Source organism: Staurois parvus, unplaced genomic scaffold (assembly GCF_062004578.1).
Source record: "Staurois parvus isolate SC_StPar_1 unplaced genomic scaffold, SC_StPar_1.0 ptg000009l, whole genome shotgun sequence".
Classification (NCBI taxonomy): Eukaryota; Metazoa; Chordata; class Amphibia; order Anura; family Ranidae; genus Staurois; species Staurois parvus.
In genome coordinates this window covers 11,899,844-11,920,096 of record NW_028317805.1, presented here as the reverse complement: position 1 = coordinate 11,920,096, position 20,253 = coordinate 11,899,844, and the positions used below count along the sequence as shown (strand labels likewise).

Genomic DNA, 20,253 nt, shown 5'->3' with positions numbered 1-20,253 from the left:
AGAAGGAGAAGGATGAGAAGAAGGATGAGAAGAAGGAGAAGGATGAGAAGAAGGACAGTTCTGTGACAGTTTCTGTCTATTTCTGACAGTTCTGGGACATTCACTCCATACAGCGGTTGAAACATTGTATCTATTTGTTTCCATAAATGACATTCTGCAGATACACTTAGAGGAGCTCTGCAGATACACTTTTTGCCGGCTTGGAATTATTCTTATTTTCATCCTACTTCTTCTTCTTCTTCTTCATCCTCATCCTCTTCTTCTTCTTCTGAGGATGAAGAAGAAGAAGAAGAAGAAGTAGGATGAAAATAAGATTAATTCCAAGCCGGCAAAAAGTGTATCTGCAGAGCTCCTCTAAGTGTATCTGCAGAATAGAGGAACTCTGCACATACACTTTTTGCCGGCTTGGAATTATTCTTATTTTCATCCTACTTCTTCTTCTTCTTCTTCATCCTCATCCTCTTCTTCTGAGGATGAGGATGAAGAAGAAGAAGAAGAAGTAGGATGAAAATAAGATTAATTCCAAGCCGGCAAAAAGTGTATCTGCAGAGCTCCTCTAAGTGTATCTGCAGAGCTCCTCTAAGTGTATCTGCAGAATAGAGGAACTCTGCACATACACTTTTTGCCGGCTTGGAATTATTCTTATTTTCATCCTACTTCTTCTTCTTCTTCTTCATCCTCATCCTCTTCTTCTTCTTCTGAGGATGAGGATGAAGAAGAAGAAGAAGAAGTAGGATGAAAATAAACAATATATATGTGACTTTTCTATGAGCAAATACATCAAATCAAAAGATAAAACCAAAAACTAATATAAAAAATTATAAAATTATATATAAAAAAAATTATGTCCAAAAATCCCACCGTGTCCAAAAATAAAAATAAAATAATAAATAAAAATAAATTCAAAAAGTCCCAAAAAAAATAATCCTCACAAGTGTAATACAAACACTCAAACTTTTTCTTCTTCTTTTATCACCAAAACCTTCTTAATACCCGCAACACTTGATATTCATGCACCTCAAAAAAAGAAAACTCAACATAGTGTCATACCTTAAATAATGTAAAACACACGTGCCACTCGCTGTGCAGCATGCAAAATACAATAAATGTGTATACTCTAACCAAGTGTCAAAACACATACAATTAAGTGAAATGACAATAAGAGTGAAAACACATTCACATAAGATATGCCATGCAATGTGTGAAAAACCACTCCACAGATAACACTGCCAGTGTATCACACCACACCCTATATATATATATAAAAGTGTATATATATATATAAAAATATATATAATATAGGGTGTGGTGTGATACACTGGCAGTGTTATCTGTGGAGTGGTTTTTCACACATTGCATGGCATATCTTATGTGAATGTGTTTTCACTCTTATTGTCATTTCACTTAATTGTATGTGTTTTGACACTTGGTTAGAGTATACACATTTATTGTATTTTGCATGCTGCACAGCGAGTGGCACGTGTGTTTTACATTATTTAAGGTATGACACTATGTTGAGTTTTCTTTTTTTGAGGTGCATGAATATCAAGTGTTGCGGGTATTAAGAAGGTTTTGGTGATAAAAGAAGAAGAAAAAGTTTGAGTGTTTGTATTACACTTGTGAGGATTATTTTTTTTGGGACTTTTTGAATTTATTTTTATTTATTATTTTATTTTTATTTTTGGACATAATTTTTTTATATATAATTTTATAATTTTTTATATTAGTTTTTGGTTTTATCTTTTGATTTGATGTATTTGCTCATAGAAAAGTCACATATATATTGTTTAGCTGGCCTTCAAGGGTGAAGGTAGATCACTTTTCTGGGATATTATAGGTTTAAGTGTTGTGTTATATAAGTATAGGATGAAAATAAGAATTCCAAACCGGCAAAAAGTGTATGTGCAGAGTTCCTCTATTTCTGACAGTTCTCTGACAGCTTCTTCACATGTACAGCGGTTGAAACATCTGTATCCTAAATGGAAACTAATAGATACAATGTTTCAACCGCTGTACATGTGTTCCTTCTGTCAGAGAACTGTCAGAAATAGCGGAGCTCTCTGCAGGGACACTTTTGCCGGCTGATCGGGAAAAATCTGATTCGCGCACCCGAAGTAGGCAAATATTCGGATTCGCCGCGAATCGAATTTTTCCTGAAATTCGTATCGAATTCCGGTTCGCCTGGTTCGATTCGCTCATCTCTACAGTTCTGCTTTAAGTAAAGCAATAAAAAGAGCAATACATACTTCAGTATTGTCATACATTGTACATAGCAGGTAGAAGCCAGCTGACCAGGTTACTGTAGTCTACCACAGAGGATCAGTTCTGCTGTAGGTGGCAGATTTCTATATCAGATATTACACAGTGTTGTAGGATTTCAAGCTTTTGAATGCAAGTAATGCATTTCCACCTAGCAGCACCAGGGACGTCAGTTCGAAACGGTTCTTATAGAGGTCAATAGCCTGTAATCCACATCTAAACCTGAAGGCACTGCTCAGAAATCGTACGTTACTCTTTTTCAAACTGCACTGAATCCGTACAGCCAGTACACCAGACATACACTATATTGCCAAAAGTATTGGTCGGCCTGCCTTTACACGCACATGAACTTTAATGGCATCCCAGTCTTAGTCCTTAGGGTTCGATATTGAGTTGGCCCGCCCTTTGCAGCTACAACAGGTTCAACTCTTCTGGGAAGGCCGTCCAAAAGGTTTAGGAATGTGTCTATGGGAATGTTGGACCATTCTTCCAGAAGCACATTTGTGAGTTCAGGCACTGATGTTGGAAGAGAAGGCTTGGCACGCAGTCTCTGCTCTAATTCATCCCAAAGGTGTTCTATCGGGTTGAGGTCAGGACTCTGTGCAGGCCAGTCAAGTTCCTCCACCACAAACTTGTTCATCCATGTCTTTATGAACCTTGCTTTGTGCACTGGTGCGCAGTCATGTTGGAACAGAAAGGGGCCATCCCCAAACAGTTCCCACTAAGCTGGGAGCATAAAATTATCCAAAATGTCTTGGTATGCTGATGCCTTAAGAGTTCTCTTCACTGGAACTAGGGGGCCAAGCCCACCCCTGAAACACAACCCCAAACCATAATCCCCCCCTCCACCAAACTTTACACTTGGCACTATGCAGTCAGGCAAGTACCGTTCTCCTGACAACCGCCAAACCCAGACACGTCCATTGGATTGCCAGACAGAGAAGCGAGATTCATCACTCCAGAGAATACGTCTCCACTGCTCTAGAGTCCAGTGGCGGTGTGCTTTACACTATTGCATCCAACGCTTTTCATTGCACTTGGTGGTGTAAGGTTTGGATGCAGCTGCTCGGCCATGGAAACCCATTCTATGGAGCTCTCTATGCACTGTTGTTGTGCTAATCTGAAGGCCACACCAAGTTTGGAGGTCTTTAGCTATTGACTCTGCAGACAGTTGGCGACTTCTGTGCTCTGTGTGCTTCAGCATGTACTGACCCCGCTCTGTCATTTTACGTGACCTACCACTTCATGGCTGAGTTACTATTGTTCCCAGTTGCTTCCACTTTGTTATAATACCACTAACAGATGACTGTGGAATATTTAGTAGCAAGGAAATGTCACAGATGGACTTATTGCACAGGTGACAACCTATCACGGTACCACGCTTGGAGTCACTGAGCTCCTTAGAGCGACCCACTCTTTCACAAATGTTTGTAGAAGCAGTCTGCATGCCTAGGTGATGATTTTATACACCTGTGGCCATGGAGGTGATTGGGACACCTGAATCCAATGATTTGGAGGGATGTCCCAATACTTTTGGTAATATAGTGTATATGAACAAGCACCATAGGAAGCATTGTTTTTCACGTCATGCAGATTGGATGTGGTTCAGACTGCATCCAATCCGCATATTTGTGAACCAGCACTTAGACTTAATTAGCTGCTTGCTGGATCAAAGGCAGGGACCCAGGTGTAGTGAAGCTGCAAATCCATTTCACCACAGCAGGAGTGCCAAGGTTGCCTACCTTGCACTAGGTAGTAAAGGCAATATCAGGATGGCAGTTCGGGATCCTGTACTTACAATGAATCAGCAGTGGCATGACTTGAAAAGCTTCAAATTGTTTGCAGCTAATGATACATTTCTCTTCTGTAGGCATTTACAGATGAATAATTGTGAATTTCCTCAAAAAAATACATGGTGTCTTATGAAATTGCAAATTTTTATTGAATTTCAGGTGAGTGTGTTTAATACTATGAAACATTTATTCATATCATTGTGGTATATTTCTTCTGTTATGGTGATAACGCCAGAGTTTTATCTCTTGCAGCTAGAGCAAACATAAGCACATGTTCATCAGTCCCCTGATAGCCGCCTGCAGGGATTCTGAGCTCCAAGACTGGTGAGTGTCATCAGGTCTAGTGCAGAACGAAGCTCCCATTCACACTACTGTAACACAACATCAGGTGTCACACATTGGGAAGCCCATCCATTTCAATGGGCTGCCTTACTTGTGACATGTGGCAAAGAGAGCTCATGTACCTTTTTGAGCTTGAATTATCTTTTTCCACCTTTGTCACACATTCTCACTCTTGCTTGGAGCATTTAGGGTGCAATTAACAAAATGCGTGTTGCATTTGTGGTGCCATTCATTATGTGCATGTCATTAAGATGCTTAATTTTGCATGTTTAATGCACTACACCAGGCATCACTAAATGGCGAAACGCATGACAGTCCTGTCTGGACAGCCGTGCCATTTAGCTGTCTGTGTGTCCTCTGTTCCACCCACAGCTGCTGCTCCTGTCCTCTTCACAGCAGGGCAGAGAGCAGGAGGTTTGATTGGTCTGCTTCACTTTTCAAGTTAACAAGCAGCCCGTTGATTGCTATGATATGGGGTGGTCCTAGCAAGCAATAACCCACCTGTTCCCGCCACCCATTCAGACTGATAGAACCTCTCACTTTCTGCTAAGAAAGGTAGAACAGGAAGGGGAGGGAGAGGGACAAGCATACAGATGTAAAGGAAGAGGACCTGTGCTGTTAAGGCTGGCAGTTATGAAAACAGTGAGTGTATGTAAAGTGGGGCACTGAGATGTAACGAGTGTTGCGATGTAAAGGGGTATAATATAAAAAGGAGGCTGTACTTTACAAGGGGCTTTGACATGGCCGAGGCTGTGGTGTGTGGGGATGGGCTATTAAAGTGGGGGTGCTATATAAAGGGGGGGTTTTAATGTGAAGGAGGGGTTATAATATAAAGGGGTAACTGTATTGTAAAAAGGGGGGACTTTTTTTTGTAAAAGAGGGCTGTAATCTAAAGGGTGGACTGTGATGTAAAGAGGAGGGGGACTGCAATGTAAAGATGGAGGACTATGAGGCAAAAGAGTGCAACTGTGATATAAAGATGGGGGACTGTGCTGTAAAGAGGGGGTACCATGATGCAAAGGGGGGTGAGGACTGCAATGTAAAGATGGGGGACTGTGATGTAAAAGGGGAGACTGTAATGGAAAGGGGGGTAACTGTGTTGTTAAGGGGGCTGTTGTAAAAAATTGCACTGTGATGTAAATGATGGGACAATGAAAGAGATTGCAGTGTGATGCAAATATTTTGCTGTGATGTAAATGGGGGTCTGTGATTTGAGGGGGGGGGGCTGAGTAATAACACAAACACAATATTCAGACCTCTACTGAAGAAACTTTTGCTGACCAGACCTGCATGAATTTTAATTCAATACCCCTGCACTACACTAATGCGAATGCGGCCTAAAGGGTTTTTTGTTGTGTTTTGGTTTTCTGACAGTGGTTACGTGAAGGAAAAGACCACTTTTCAGTAAGATGGTGGGACTAATATTTCTGAAAACTGAAGCCAAGATATAGCAGTTTTTACTGGACCCCAAATTCTCAGGGGTGACCGTCTGAAAACTGGAACACAACTGTTAGAGAAGATATATCCCTGCTGCACCATGTACTTGTATGAAGCTATAGCCTGTTCTGTGCATTGCTACCTTTGTGTGAAATCCCTGGTGTTCCTGACAGTCCCTCTAGCTATGCTGGGACAGACAGACAGACAGACACGTTTCTCCACCCCCACCTGTAGCTGAGAATAGAGGGAATGTGCTCATTTATAAAAAAAAAAAAAAAGAGAGGGTGAAATGTTAATTATAATGTTTTGCCTTTCATTTCTGTTTTAAAATGAATGTTAGTTTACTTTACAAGGTGAGGATTTACAATCACTTTAACCTCCCTGGCGGTATGATTATTTCAGATTTTTGGTGCTGAAAGCGGTACCATTTTTTTGCATGGAAATATGTATTTTTTTTATTGTAGGCTGTAATTTTTAGGAAAAACTCACTGAAATCTGTCCGAACAAGAGTCTAGTAAACATCCCGGGTATGATAAAATTTGAAACACAAAATCATAAATTATAATTTAATAATCATAAAAATAATATAAAAATAATAAAAAATTTAATTCAATAATATAATCAAACCAAAAACACTGAAATGTGAAATAGAGCGCCAAGTTCGCACATTGCTGAGCTCAGTCGCAAAATTGTTTTCAGTGTCTGATGACGAATTTCCCCCACGAATCATTATCACTCAATTCTGCAAGTGGTTCTGATTTACTATCGCTGTTCTCTAGCTGGTCTAAACCGCTTTTGACCTAAAGGGACACTTTTTGGACGCCATGGACATTTCTCAGTTTCCAGGCAGAAAGAACAGACAAAATGCAGGCAGGGCGCAGGACAAAGCACTAGGGACAATATGTATGTGAAATTGGTTGAGACAGCAATGTTTTACTAGGTAAAATGTAAAAAAAAAAAAATGACATTTTTTAAAATTTTTAAATTTCCCGTCGCCGGCGGCTGCGGCGCCCGTACGTCCCGACGTCACAGGGACAGGACACAGAAGCCGGATGCCGGCATCGGCCGGAGGAGATGGCCGGGGACGCTGCAGGGGACACATCGTGGGAGCGCAGGGTAAGGTAAGTGAAGAACACTTGCCGGAGCAGTGCCTCAGGGTAAGCCCGAGTGTAGCTCGGGGTTACCGCTTTTGGTACTGAAATGTTACCCCGAGCTACACTCGGGAATACCGCCAGGGAGGTTAAGGATGGAAAACCAGTCTTATTACACTGTTAACTTTCCCATATTGCACTTGAAGAATGAAAGGTGGTTGCTCTGGGACAATACATTCCTGATGTAGTAAGACATTTCTACACTTCTGGTCTGCATACATGCATAAGGACAAAGATAATGTTTTGAAGCTAGGGGACATCTTTAGTAATGGCACCACAATGGCAGTCCATATACTTTTATCATGATAGTATCCTTTAACCTTGCTGGAGCCACCTGACATGTCTCCAACTTAGCAGCAGGGCAGACGATCAGTGACATGTTTGTCCCTCCACAGTAATCTATCATATTTGAGGATTCTATATACCCTCTATTGTGGGGGTTCTTAACCTTTTCACGATTACAGACCCCCCAGTGGATTGCCTATTATGTTGCAATACCCCTTTTATCAGACTGTCTAAATTCTCACCACCAGTCTGTTCTGTACCACAATGACTTCAATTAATGCTGGAAATCCTGGTCCAGTTTTTGGCATTATATGGAGATCAAGTGTCCTAGCACATTTTTTGTTTCCCATGCTTCTGGTTAGGAACCCCCAGTCTATAGAGTGTGGTACAGTGGCATAGACTGTGAAGGGACTTTGAACACTTGTCAAGGCAGATGTATTTTCTTTTCTTCAAGCAAGTTAATGTTTTAAAAACAGAGAAGCAAATTAATGTTTATCCTTAAAAGCCGTCAAATCTTTTTACCTTGTTCCATCTCTCCATACGCTGGGATGCTCGGTATGCTTTGCTTCATTGTCCCATACCGGGCCTCTTGGCTTACCAGCAGGATTTGGCTTCCTATTTGTTTTTGTCGGTAACTAGAACAATTGCTCAGGCATGGAAGAGCCCACTTGTCCTCTTTTCAGGGGGATGCAGGACCGTATGACCACTATGATGCTTAATGAACAGATGTCGAGTATTTGTAACGACTCCCAACGAAAATGTTTGAAAATATGGGAGCCGTGGTTGCAATATGCCCTTCCCACGCTCCCCCTGGCTAGTCTGGGGTTGTGATGTTGCTCGGTATTGGCGTTCCCAAACCCCTGCTCATGGCCTTGTCATCTTTTTCCTTTTGTACTCCTCCTTCCTTTTCTATTTCTGTTTATTTTTGGTGTGGCAGTGGATAGCTGCCTTTTGGTTTGAGTTATTGTCAATGTTATACCAATGTTTTTGTCATTTATGTGCCATTGATAGCCCCTGCGTGGGCGCACCTTTTGATCTGTTGGTGTTAGAGCACTGTTTTCTTTATTTTTTTATCTGCAATTGATGGCCTCTGCGTGGGCAAGTCTTGTTGCTCCTGTTTTTTTAAATGTTTAAAAACTAATAAAAGTCATTGAAATACAAAAGCCGTCAAAACTGGCAGAGAATTTCCGGAATGACCATACATGTGCAACTTTCTTTTTTTATAATCGCATTTTTTATAGAAGTATTCTCTCTATAAAATCAAAACAATATAACAAACTTCAAATCAGATCTAGTACAAAGCTTGTTTATTGGTATAACAATTTTCACAACAGATGGCTGCAGTGATCGTGCATTAACATTGCAATAGATTGTTAGACCTTAGGATAATATGAACAATGTATAAACCTTTTTTGTTTTTTCATACATACACGCTTAATTTAATAAGGCAGCACCAAGAAGAATGATTCTGTGCAAGGTGCAGTTCCCATAGCAACCTATTAGATTTCAGTCGGATCAGTAAAAGGTGAATTCTGATTGGTTCCCATGGGTTACTGTACAGTAATGCTCAAAGATCTCATGGTAGCCTAGCTGTTGTTTAGTGTTGGCACCGTGCAGCCAGATACCAGTAATACTGCCAGCTTGTCTCCTTAATTGATGCTTCTGCTAATTTTACATCTATATAATACTGACAAGTATTGGAACAGATGCGTTCTTCTTTGTAAACATAGTGAGTGGTATGAAAGTCACAGAGTATACAAATTTCATTGTGCAACAGGTGCCATTTGTAAACCTGGGCTTTTAGGTAAAACGTTCCAGCATACCGTAATTGACCTCATTTGACTTTTAGAAGAATACATATGAGCAGCAAGCTCACAGATATGTGGTCGTACTATAATGTCTATCCTCAACAAAATAACACGGCAGGGCTGAGAATAATTGTACTTTTCACAGAAAAATGTAAACTCATCTCACATGCAGAAAATGTGGCTCTGTGCTGTACCCATTAAGGGGAAGGCAACAGATGTGCCTTTAAACCCCCCACACCCACCCTGCCACATTATCTGGTATATACGTTCCTTTCCTTTGCTCCCCACACCATTCCGTTCAGTATTGGGAACTAAAGGAAATCATTTGGCACTTTCAAGTATGGAGGGGCATGGGACGGTGCTGGACAAGTCAACTCCATCTTATGGCGAGTACAATGTGTTCCATGCATCAATGTGCAGGCGGCCTTATTGGGAGCAGCAGCTGCAGGGACACAGCCATTGCTCCCAGTTTGATATAGGTGTGGGTACATGTCTCTGAATGCAGACCGTGTGAGTTCGGAAAGACGCACCCGGACAGATGTCAAATTGGGAGCAGTGACTGTATCTAAATTAACATAAAGGGGACTGCCTGTATGCAGACACACAAAACATCTGTGCATCCCTTGCCAGCAAAATACAGCCCTCGCTCGAGTGTACGCTTAGGTATGCCCATGTGAACGAGGCCTAAGAAATCAGGTCCTAAGATGCCAAATATGGCCTTTCTGGTTAAAAACAGGTTGAAAATGGTAGTGCCAGTTTTTTGTCTTTAAATTTCCATGTTCTTGTTACAGGGGCATCACTATCATATGTCCAGTGACCAGGCAGCCAGAACCTGCTGTGACCTTTCTATTGTATACATTGAAAGAAAGCACACAAATGTAAAAAGCTCCATGTATATTATATTGCCCACATGTAAAATATAATATCAAGTAATTCCTACATTAAGTCTCAACAGGATTTCATATGAATGGACAGACAATATTAGGTGTATATTAAATTCCTCTGGGTTTGTATACATATTGCTTTTCTTTTATGGTGTTCTGGGACTATTACATTGAGTATGGTCTGGCAAATAGATGTTTTGATATTTTTGGCTGTTTGCATAGTGTTATACTATATATATCTTATTATGGCCTACTTATATCATTGTTGATATTTTAACTAATTGACACATTATTTTTTGCCTGTAGCACTTTTTATTCTTAGTCGGCATTTCTCTCTGTAATCCTTTTACATATAGACAGCTGTTTATATCTATGGCTATTTCATTAAGATTGTTGTAGTAAAGAGAATTTTTATTTTTTTTTAATAGATTTATATGTGAAAACGATCAGCTTAATGTAAGTAATGCAACCAATGTTTTTTAAATGTTGTATGTATAGTTTGCCATTATTTATGTGACAAACAATGGTTGTACTTCACTGATCTTCCTTTGTTACAAATCCATCAGACTCATCTTATTTATAAAATAGGTTAAGGGTGATTTACTGAAACAGTTGAGAGTCCTAAGGCCAATTTCACACGGGCATCCGGTTAGCCATTTTTCAGCCGTCTATTGACAGATGAAAAACAAACAGCAATGCATTCCTATGGGCAATTGGATGTAAACAGCCGTCGTCCGTTTACATCCATTTTTCATCCACTTCCGTTAACGTCATTTTTTTTAAATGGAGCAAGTCTGCATATTTGTTCCGTTTTTAAAAAATTGAAGCAGCTGAAAAAAGGTTGTAAACAGAACAAAACTAAATGGAAGATGGATAAACTGATGTAAACTGAATCCGTTTTTTTCTAGCAAAAACGTGACTGAATGGATAAAGCAGGCGGACCACACGTATGAAAGGAGCCTTATTGTGCAACTATTCACTTCAATTATCCAATCATGTGCAGATGAAATAAGTAAATCGGAGTTTTCTTTCACACGATAGAATATTTGAAGTGAAAATTCTCACAATTTACTGTATGAAGATTCTCAACTGCTATAGTAATTCAGCCTCTTTGTCTGTAGTCTCTTGTGAGACTGTCGGGTGTTTATAGCCATTTGTATTCCTATTGGGGAAGTGATGTTAAACCTCTCCAACAGGGACACAGAGAAAAAATAAAAGCATTTTAGTAAAATGGAGAAGAGTTAGAACTTCTGGCAATGTTTTATTGCTGTCTGTGCCTTCCTGTCCTGCTGACAACTGCTCCCCCATTTCAGGAAGTGAGGGGAAATCCCCCCCAGTTGATGGAAATTGTTACTCTTTCCCACTCTATTCAGAACTGAGCAAAAAAAAATGGCTGGAGTTAGGTTTTTCATCTGTTTCTTTGGCCTACTTAAAATCCATGGTAATTCTTAATTGTCGTCATTTTTCACAATTAAAATCATGTTATGCCCCTAATCATTTATTTTGTGAAATCATGTTCAGACTAATTGTATGAATTTGTATAGATTATGCATGTTTGCAATTAAATGTATTCCAAGGCTTGTAAGTAGAGGGCTTTTCGCCAGGGGTGAAAAATCACCAGGACCAGGTAGTTTGGGTCTTTAGAACTTAAACAGAGAAAAAGAAAACCTTGGAATGTAACCCTTACTGACCTATAAATTTAACCTTCATGTTGGACACACTTATCAGTGTGATCATTTGATGCAACTAGAATCATCAAATTCAATAGGAATAGTAAACCACCCAAAGACAGCCAGGTCAGCAATGGCAGCGCCTATATTTCTCAGCACAGGTTTTCTTTAAGTTCCAGCTGTATTTACCCTTAAATGGGATATATTAACTCCGGGTCTTTGGTAATATCCTTGTAGAGCAGTTCAAGTACCCCAAAAAAACCTGCCCCCTTTATGTTGGACAATCAGTCTATCTGCTGCAGTTTGACACCCCTCCCTGGCACAGTTAGGTCTACTGACCTCCAATCAGCAATGCTCACCTTTCCTTTTCAGGAACCATGAGCATTGTGGATTAGAGTTATAGGGGGAATTCAGCAAAGCTGCTGCACCACTTTTACTTTCCACTTGTTAATGTGTTGCGCCAAATTAAAAAAAACCATCTATGTCAGTTTTGCTTCTGACAGCAACTTGTGTGCCAAATTCTGATTTGCTCCACTTCTACATTGTGTCACAACAACTGTGCATACGTAAACCTAAAATACCAATATCTTATGAGTGGAGCTAATTATGACCAACTTTCTTTTGGTGTACAGAGATAGATTTTGAGGGAATGTCTCACATGCATTCTAAAAGTGGCACTGAATGCGCCAGATTCAGGTACAAGTTCTAGACCAGTACATAAGTTTGGCGTACACTATGCCAAAATGAGAATCTGTCTGTGCCAGTCTTTATGAAGTTCAGGGATAATGTCAGGACAGGAAGTTATGACAATCCCTCCAATGTTAAAAACACATTTTTAATAGAGTGAAGAAGCTTTTTTGTGGTTCCTGTTCTTCACATGAAGTAATATTAAATCCCCCCAATGGCATCACAGACAGCAATAAACATGTGATAGAAATGCAAGTCTTTCCTTCTCTATCCCAAACTGGCTGACTGAGTTGGGCCTTAAGTTTATGGTCATGAGGTTAAATGTTATCTTTTTAGGGTGAAAAGTGTTAAATAATATGGAAAACAGTTATAAACCAGAGAATGTGACTTTACAACATTTTCTGGTGGGGAATCAATCACTCCCATTTATAATACATGCACCTGGATCATTCTCCATCAAAGAATGTTTGGGAAAGTCATATTCTCTGCTTTATAAATAAACTCATTTAAAGGTAAAATTCAAGTATAGATTTTTGGTATACTTACATAGATCTAGCTTGGACCAAGTAAGTATGCATATTTACCTGTGGGAGTGTTGTGGAAGAGGAAAAGCAAAAGGTATGTCATATGCATACCCGCTGTCTTCTGGGTCTTGCCACCGTTTTTATTCATAGAATGCCTTGCATTTTTCTCAATGCAAAGCATTCTGTGATTGGACAAGGTGGAAAGACATCACAATCTCCACTTTTTCCAATGAGAGAAACCTTGGCATTTATTGGGAATATTGCAAGGTGTTCTTTGAATGGGGCCTGTACCAAACAAGCAACCCCCTGTGTTCACTATGCAGCAGGGCAGTCCCTTGGCCTAGGACCTGGAAGGCAATGGCCAACACTGTAGTAGTGGTGACTAACTACAGTGATTTCCAGCTTCCACAGGGGTCCCACGAGTATATTATATGCATATTTGCACTGGTCAAAGCCATACCAATGTAAACATGCAAACTAAGAATTCCGCTTTAAATCTAAAAGATTAGGCAAGTCAGTAAATGGGGGAGAAATCAGAAGACCTTACCTGAGATGCATAAAGCAAAATAAGGATTTAAAAAAAAAAAAGTGATTGCTATTTTCCGCCAAGTCAAACGAGATTTGAAAATGAGTCACATGACTAAATAAAGACCATTATCCCTTGTGAATTGATCTACATATTCATTCAATGATTCAGAATAGGAAAGTTTAGCATCAGCAGCCTCCAGGTTTCTCTTGTGACAGGCTTCTTGTCATCTAGCTCCAAACACGGACTCACTCCCTTTCATCATTCTAGACTCATTGTATAGATGCTGAGTATCTAAATGGTCCTGTAGCTGCATCTGCACTGAGTGTTACCACTTTCCATTCTGACATATGGAGTGCCTATTGTTTCTTTGTGTATAGCATTCCTACTGTGCATTCTTCATTTCCTCACTTATAATAAACCCGTCTTCACCCTGCTGAGTCTTTTCAGTCCTGCCCACTCTTCCAAAGTCCCCGAACTGATTAAATGGTCTGTGCACACACAGTCCCCTATGTATCTAAGAACTGAAAAGGTTCCTAAAATTACCACCACATGATAACATCAGTCCCTTCCCCCATATACAGTACAGTAACCTCTGCAGAGAAGCAGTGTATGCAGGGAAATGTGATTTGGTTTATTTTCCCTTACGCTCCAACCACATGGCAACTGAATCAAAGAAAGTTGTGTGTATATAAGCATAGAGTTATTTAAACTATGGAAGAATAATACATACGGAATATCAGCATGTGTCTAGATGAAATGTATCAGCACATCTATGGATCCTAATTATTCTGAGATGCAAAGGTCACTTTTCCATTTTAAAGTGGAACTCCAGCCAAGCAGCTAAAGCCACATTCAAAATGAATAACCGTTGTGCGTGTTAAAGGATTTGTGATTCTGTTCAGCCAGAGCTGTGATACAGCTACTGGTGTCATGTGCCTGCTCACTGGACGGTGAGCCAGTATAGTCCCAGTGCCGTTTCATCGTCCAGTGGCACATAGATGGTACAGGAATGTGAAATAAAACAGTAAATAGTAGTCATCTTCTTGGCTCTTTAAGCTACCATGACCTGTAAGTTACAACAATGATTCAGGGCAAAGCAACAGGTTTACCTTGGCCACTTGCCTACTGGAGCACATTTATTTTTTTTTTGCAAAAAATTACTTTAACCAGCACCCCGCCAAAACAAAAGTATATATTTTCTGAAAGCAGAGACCCTGGAGATATAAATGGTGGTAGTTGCAATGCAATTTTCTATATGTCACACGAATTTCACACAGCTAATTATATAAAGAGCATATTTTCAGGAAAAAATACATTAAAATGAATCTTGGTTCAAACAAACAGAATATTATACCCTCTTTATGGTAAAATATAAAAGATGGGGTTGTGTCGAATAGATACCAAACATATCAGGCCTTAGAATTGTGCACGCCTGTAAAATCACAAAAAAAAAAAAACAGTGGTACCCAAAATTCTCTATAGGCAAAGCTTTAAAATTTTAGGCTGTCAGCTCAGTTAATAAATGGATTGTGGCCATAGAATTGTTGCTCTCATTCCGAATTTTAAGACAATACCTCATATGTGACGTGCAATTGATGTTTACATATACATCCTCGCCCTGCACTGCATGTTGATATGGAGATGCTCTAAATTATATTTTACATGTTTAATGTATTTGTTTTCTTTTTATTAACTGTATTGCTATCACAAGGGTCTAACAAGCTATGTGATAACATTAGGCAGGCATGTCTCCCTGCTTTCCAGTGCAGCTAATCAAATACAGATTGTGCTTGATTAGCTGCATCCTCAGGTACCCTAGCTAAGGAATGAAAACTGTGTCCCCGGAAGTGATGTAGTACATGTCACTTCAATGGTCATTAGTCACAAGGAGGATCGGGGAACAGATATTTACCGATCTCTTGCTCTAACTGTACAAGCAGTTTTCAGCAGCCCCAGGCTCCCCAGAGGATGGTAGAAGCTGGGAACCACCATGGGTGCTGACAACAGGTACACACTTTCAGAGCCGCCTGGATTACATTTATCTGAAAACACTTCGCCAACTGTTAAAGTCGGTACCAATCTCATGGCTGCAGCAGAAGCTGTGAGCTTGCTTTAACCTCTAGTCTACCCTATGATTTATAAACGTAGTTTGATAGACAAGCAGTTAATTCCCCTGCACAGGCGCACATACCTCTTGCTAGTTATTGCTTGCACTCTTCAAGCCAATCACCAACCACTAGTGCCATCACATGCTTGAATAGATGGGGGGGTGTAAAGGAAAGCTGAGTATATGTACTGCTGTGGAAGGACATTAAAGCAGCATTGACTAGGAATGGGCCGGGAGTGTAGAATGTGCATGCAATGCAGGCAGGGTACACAAGGACAAATACTAGAAGACAGGAAAGAGGTTTTTAGCAGAAGAGATATGCAACAACCTCTCTTCTGCCAAACAGCTCCACCTTTTATCTGTTTTTAGTTTTCTTTGGTGCTTAGTTCCACTTTAAAGTGAAGCTGTTGCTTTGCCATAAGTGTACAACACACACATTTGCTAACTGAACTACAAATTTTTTTGTCAGGTAAAAAGCTTTTAGATTGGTATTGGATGGGTAGCCTGGGATTCAACCTGAAAATAAAGCTGCAAGTGTAGAAATAAAGTGTCATCATTGCTAAAGGGGCAGGCTCCAAGGAGGTAATCCTGACCCTCACTTATCTACTCCAAAACAAGCATGCAGCCAGTGAATTCTGAAATGCCTAAATTCCTGTCCTATACTCTCGTTTCTGGTCAGGACTTTCTGGATATATATTTGGAATGTCAGCCCCGAAACCCGCATTTTTATTTACACATTAGTAATGACAGCTTCCATATTTCTGTCTTCACATATTGGGCAGCCTTAATATTGAACTAACACATAACAGAGCTGTCAGGGTGGGCTGAGACTTGTAGTTCCCAAGCAGCCAAAAATCTACAGGTTTTCCTGAAGCCCTGCTGGTACATTGTAACAGTAATATAAAACGTTTAGCGAGTGGCTTATTGATTACAAAACTTATACTGTACATAAAAGTAATGCATTGAAGAAAAGTGCAGATCTTACAGATTAAACCTCCAGTTATGAATGTGCTATTGACTTACACATTTTATTAATAGATGATGACAGGTTTTTTTTTTTACTTTTTTTTTTTCAATCCATACAGTCTAGTAGAAACTATAAAGTGTTTCAAGTGTAGTACACGCTATAAAAAATATTTCCCTTCTGTGGAAAGTCATCTTTGGTTAAATATACCTAGGCCAATGCACTGCATTGTACTAAATACTCCACATAAATTAATAATTTACAAGTACCTGAGCACACACATAAAGCATAGCACCAAGGGCCACAGCTCAGTCCTTCCAGAATAGAATAAAGTTCTGATGACTTAGTAAACAGAATCCATCTTGTATTAGAACATAGTGCAAACGTCAGCCTCATCTGTCCCCTCACTGGAAGTGGCTGGTTTTGAACGTGGGCCGCTGGGGTGGGAGTTGTGGTGCAGCCCTGAAACACACAAAACAAGTCAGACCATTAATTTATTCTCTCATTTCCAGACTCCATTTTCTTCACTCTTGGATTGCACCGAATTCTATTGCCTTATAGTGCCCATAGTGCGCTCTCAGGTGTGTAAAGGGTATTTTACATGTACTTCTAAACCTACATCTCCCTTTCTAGAACTTGTTCCAGCATTATTTTTTCTTTTAACACGTTCCAGTGGTGAGAAAAGGCTTTTGTCACCCCTGTGACCTCATTACCAGCTCAATTCTATAGAAAAGTGATGGCAGAAAAAGACCAAGTGGTCAATCAAATCTGCCTGTTTTATTTTTTTTTTGGGGGGGTTGTTTTTTGTTTTTTAACTTTTTTTTGTCTGAGTTTAGATCTATAGAAACATAGTTCTTATTTACATATGCTCTGTAATTTGCCCTGTTATGCACTCTAAGAAAACTTTTGGAGAGACACAAAGGAGTTGATTTACTAAAACTGGAGAGTGCAAAATCTGTTGCAGCTCTGCATAGAAACCAATCAACTCAAAGGTTAATTCACATGTGTCATACCCACCAGGCCATTCATGTAGCCCTCGCACCTCTCCTGTAGTTGTGCCCCCACCTTGTCTCAGCAGTTGGCAGCAGAGGGGAGGACAGAACACCTCCGCCAGATCCATGTATACCCGGAGAGGTTCGTCTCTGCCCCCCCCCCCCAGACCCTACATTTTCTGCTTCCTAGCTTCACCCCCAGTTTCTTCCTAACAGCAGCACAAGTTAAGGGGTGCACTGTGATGTAAGGGGGAATGGTGTGCCCTGGCTATCTATTCTTGAAGATATAACTGGCCCTTTCAGGGCAACCATGTTGATGCGGCCCAAATGAAATTACATTTGACACCTCTGGCTTAATTGAACAAGCTGAAATTAGAACCTGATTGACTTACATGCACAGCTGAACCAAATTTTACACTCTCTGGTTTTAGTAAATCAACCCCTTTATGAACTGTGTATACTTGCAGGTATCTGGTAGAGCAGTGGTCTCCAAACTGTGGCCCTTTGCTTGCCTTCATCTGACCCTTGAGGCATGGTTCTTCCTACTGACACCACCAGGGGACATAATTCTTGCCACTGACACCAACAATGGTGCACTATCCCACTGACACCAACAATGAGACGTTATTCCTCCTACTGCCACCAACAGTGGGGCACTATTCCTTTCACTGACACACCAATGATGGGGCTTTATTCCTCACACTAAAGATGTGGCATTGTTTACTCTCACTGACACTAGGACATTTCTACTCCCACTGGCCAAAGTCCAGCCCCTCTAAAGTCTGAAGGACACTAAATTGGCCCCTTATTTAGAAAGTTTGGAGACCCCAGCTGTAGAGATACTGGGGCATGCCTATGCACATAGTGGCTAGGTCCTGTGATCACCAGCTATTCCTTGTCCTTCCACCTATTGTGTTTTACCTCTGGCCCATTGCTGTGCCGAGGCAGCCTGGCTTACAGACAAAGCACAAGTGATTGGAAGGGGATACACTAAAGCTAGAATCGAAATGAGCTGACAGCTGTTTTCATGGCAGAGAACCCCCAGCATTCAGGGCTCCTGGGATTCTTCACAGCAAATAAAGTTGACAAGCAGGTACCTGAAGGTGGTCAATGTTTACTGTAAATGCAGACTATGCATGGGTTTCCTTTAGGCACCGTCTGCTTTTATTGGACAGTGTCTCGATATATGGCCATGTACAAACAGCTTTTTAATGACATTTTTGGAAAAGACAAATCTTTAACTTGCACTAGAAAGCATATATAATTGTAGGAGTTTTAATAGAGCTGTGGCAATGTGATTTGTATTACTGGATAAACAACCTCCGCAGTGTGAAGGCCCACACAATGCAATAAACCCAACAGCCTGGGGAAGCTTGTAATACAATAGATGTCTAGTAGTACCATGTGTTATTGTGTCCCCTGGATTGTAGATGAAGTGGATAATACACCGTGGCATTGAGAAGGACATTAATGAAACAACTTGGTGTAATCTGTGACCAGGAGCAAAGCACCACTTGTCCTCTGATCCAATAGTGAGTAATTATCACTGTGCTCTTATTACTGGGACCTCCATCATCCAGCTAGTGATAATTCCTCATAGAAGAGAAAGAAAACAGCAATTCATCTACTCTGACATTGGGATACAAATAATATTTATGGTGCTGCTTCTTTTGTGCACACTTTCTGGCACAGATTCAATTAAGGTTGGAGCAAACCCCCTGACTTGCTGACAGATGTGATATTGTAAGGCAGAGCAGTGAAATCACCAGCATCACAACCCTGGGCCTTATTTTTTTAATTATCTGATGAAAGATTATTTCCCATAGACTGCCTGAAGTTACAAATTAAACCCTCCTTTTCAAGCAGTTTTTGTTGAATAAGAGTGACCAAAACTAGCCGGATTGCAGCAAGCAATGCGCTCTATTCCAAGCATCACATATAACAATTGAGCTGCTCCTTGTGCCGTAGGGGGAGATAACAAATGTCCTCCTTAAATTGTACAAGGAGATTCTCTTACAGGTCACAATAACAAGCTCAATTGACAAAGCTTTACACAAAGATAAGGATCTTTCAACCCTTCAATTGTAATTTGTATATCTCATTGAACTCAGCTAAAAATACATTATTTTATGAATATAAAGTTCCTTATCCTTGTGTCTTATCTTTGTGAATGGAGCCTAATGCATACGTACCAAGTCTGACCTATAACAGAAAATAACAAACATGCAAAAATCTTTGTAACACAGTTGACGTTAATTGTTTACAAATGTAATGTGCAGCAGTTCGCTGCCAATTAAAAGTCATCTGTTACCGGCTGGTGTTGGCAGGTTGTTGTAGGCTATTAATTTAGCCTACAACAGCCTGCACAGTGAAAGATTTTGGGGCACACTGTGTATGAGGAAGGTCATCTGCAAACTCCAGTAAATCAATTCATCTTGTGCGCTTCTATAGAGATCAACTGCACCTCTAATAAATCACCACAATATATATTAAACAAAATACATTTTAACAACATGTAGCTACTAATGCACCTAAAACCCTACCTCATACTAGCAATAGCTTACAAATAATCACTGGCTTTGTAATCTCCAAACTCCAAATGAAACCTCCATAACACCAAAGTGATTCACCTCCATGTCACATATACCCCCCCTCATCTTATCAGATGGACCTATATGAGATCATAGGTCTACTGAGCTTAAAACCCAATAAAGCAGAGGAAAATATAGGACCTGAGGTCAGCTCCAAACCTTGATCCTGATGAAGTCATGTGATTGATGATGCAACACTTTTGAAGGAGCTGGGTGTGACAGACCAGGAA

The 20,253-nt window shown here is 40.3% G+C and overlaps 1 protein-coding gene and 1 long non-coding RNA gene across 3 annotated transcripts in view; one reads left to right on the top strand and one right to left on the bottom strand.

Moving 5' to 3' along the window:
• Positions 1–2,218: 2,218 nt before the first annotated feature.
• LOC149474253 (uncharacterized) overlaps positions 2,219–20,253 on the top strand; it is a 32,141-nt gene continuing 14,106 nt past the window's right edge. For both annotated transcript variants that reach the window (XR_016311632.1, XR_016311631.1), the window contains exons 1-3: positions 2,219–4,211; positions 4,305–4,376; positions 10,388–10,415. This is a non-coding gene — a long non-coding RNA (uncharacterized LOC149474253). The remainder of the gene's footprint in view (positions 4,212–4,304; positions 4,377–10,387; positions 10,416–20,253) is intronic.
• The window catches only part of ADAM12 (ADAM metallopeptidase domain 12), a 749,844-nt gene continuing 738,148 nt past the window's right edge, over positions 8,558–20,253 (bottom strand). The window contains exon 23 of the mRNA XM_089669609.1: positions 8,558–16,902. Coding sequence (XP_089525735.1) covers positions 16,845–16,902 — 58 coding nt within the window. The 3' untranslated portion in view covers positions 8,558–16,844. The remainder of the gene's footprint in view (positions 16,903–20,253) is intronic.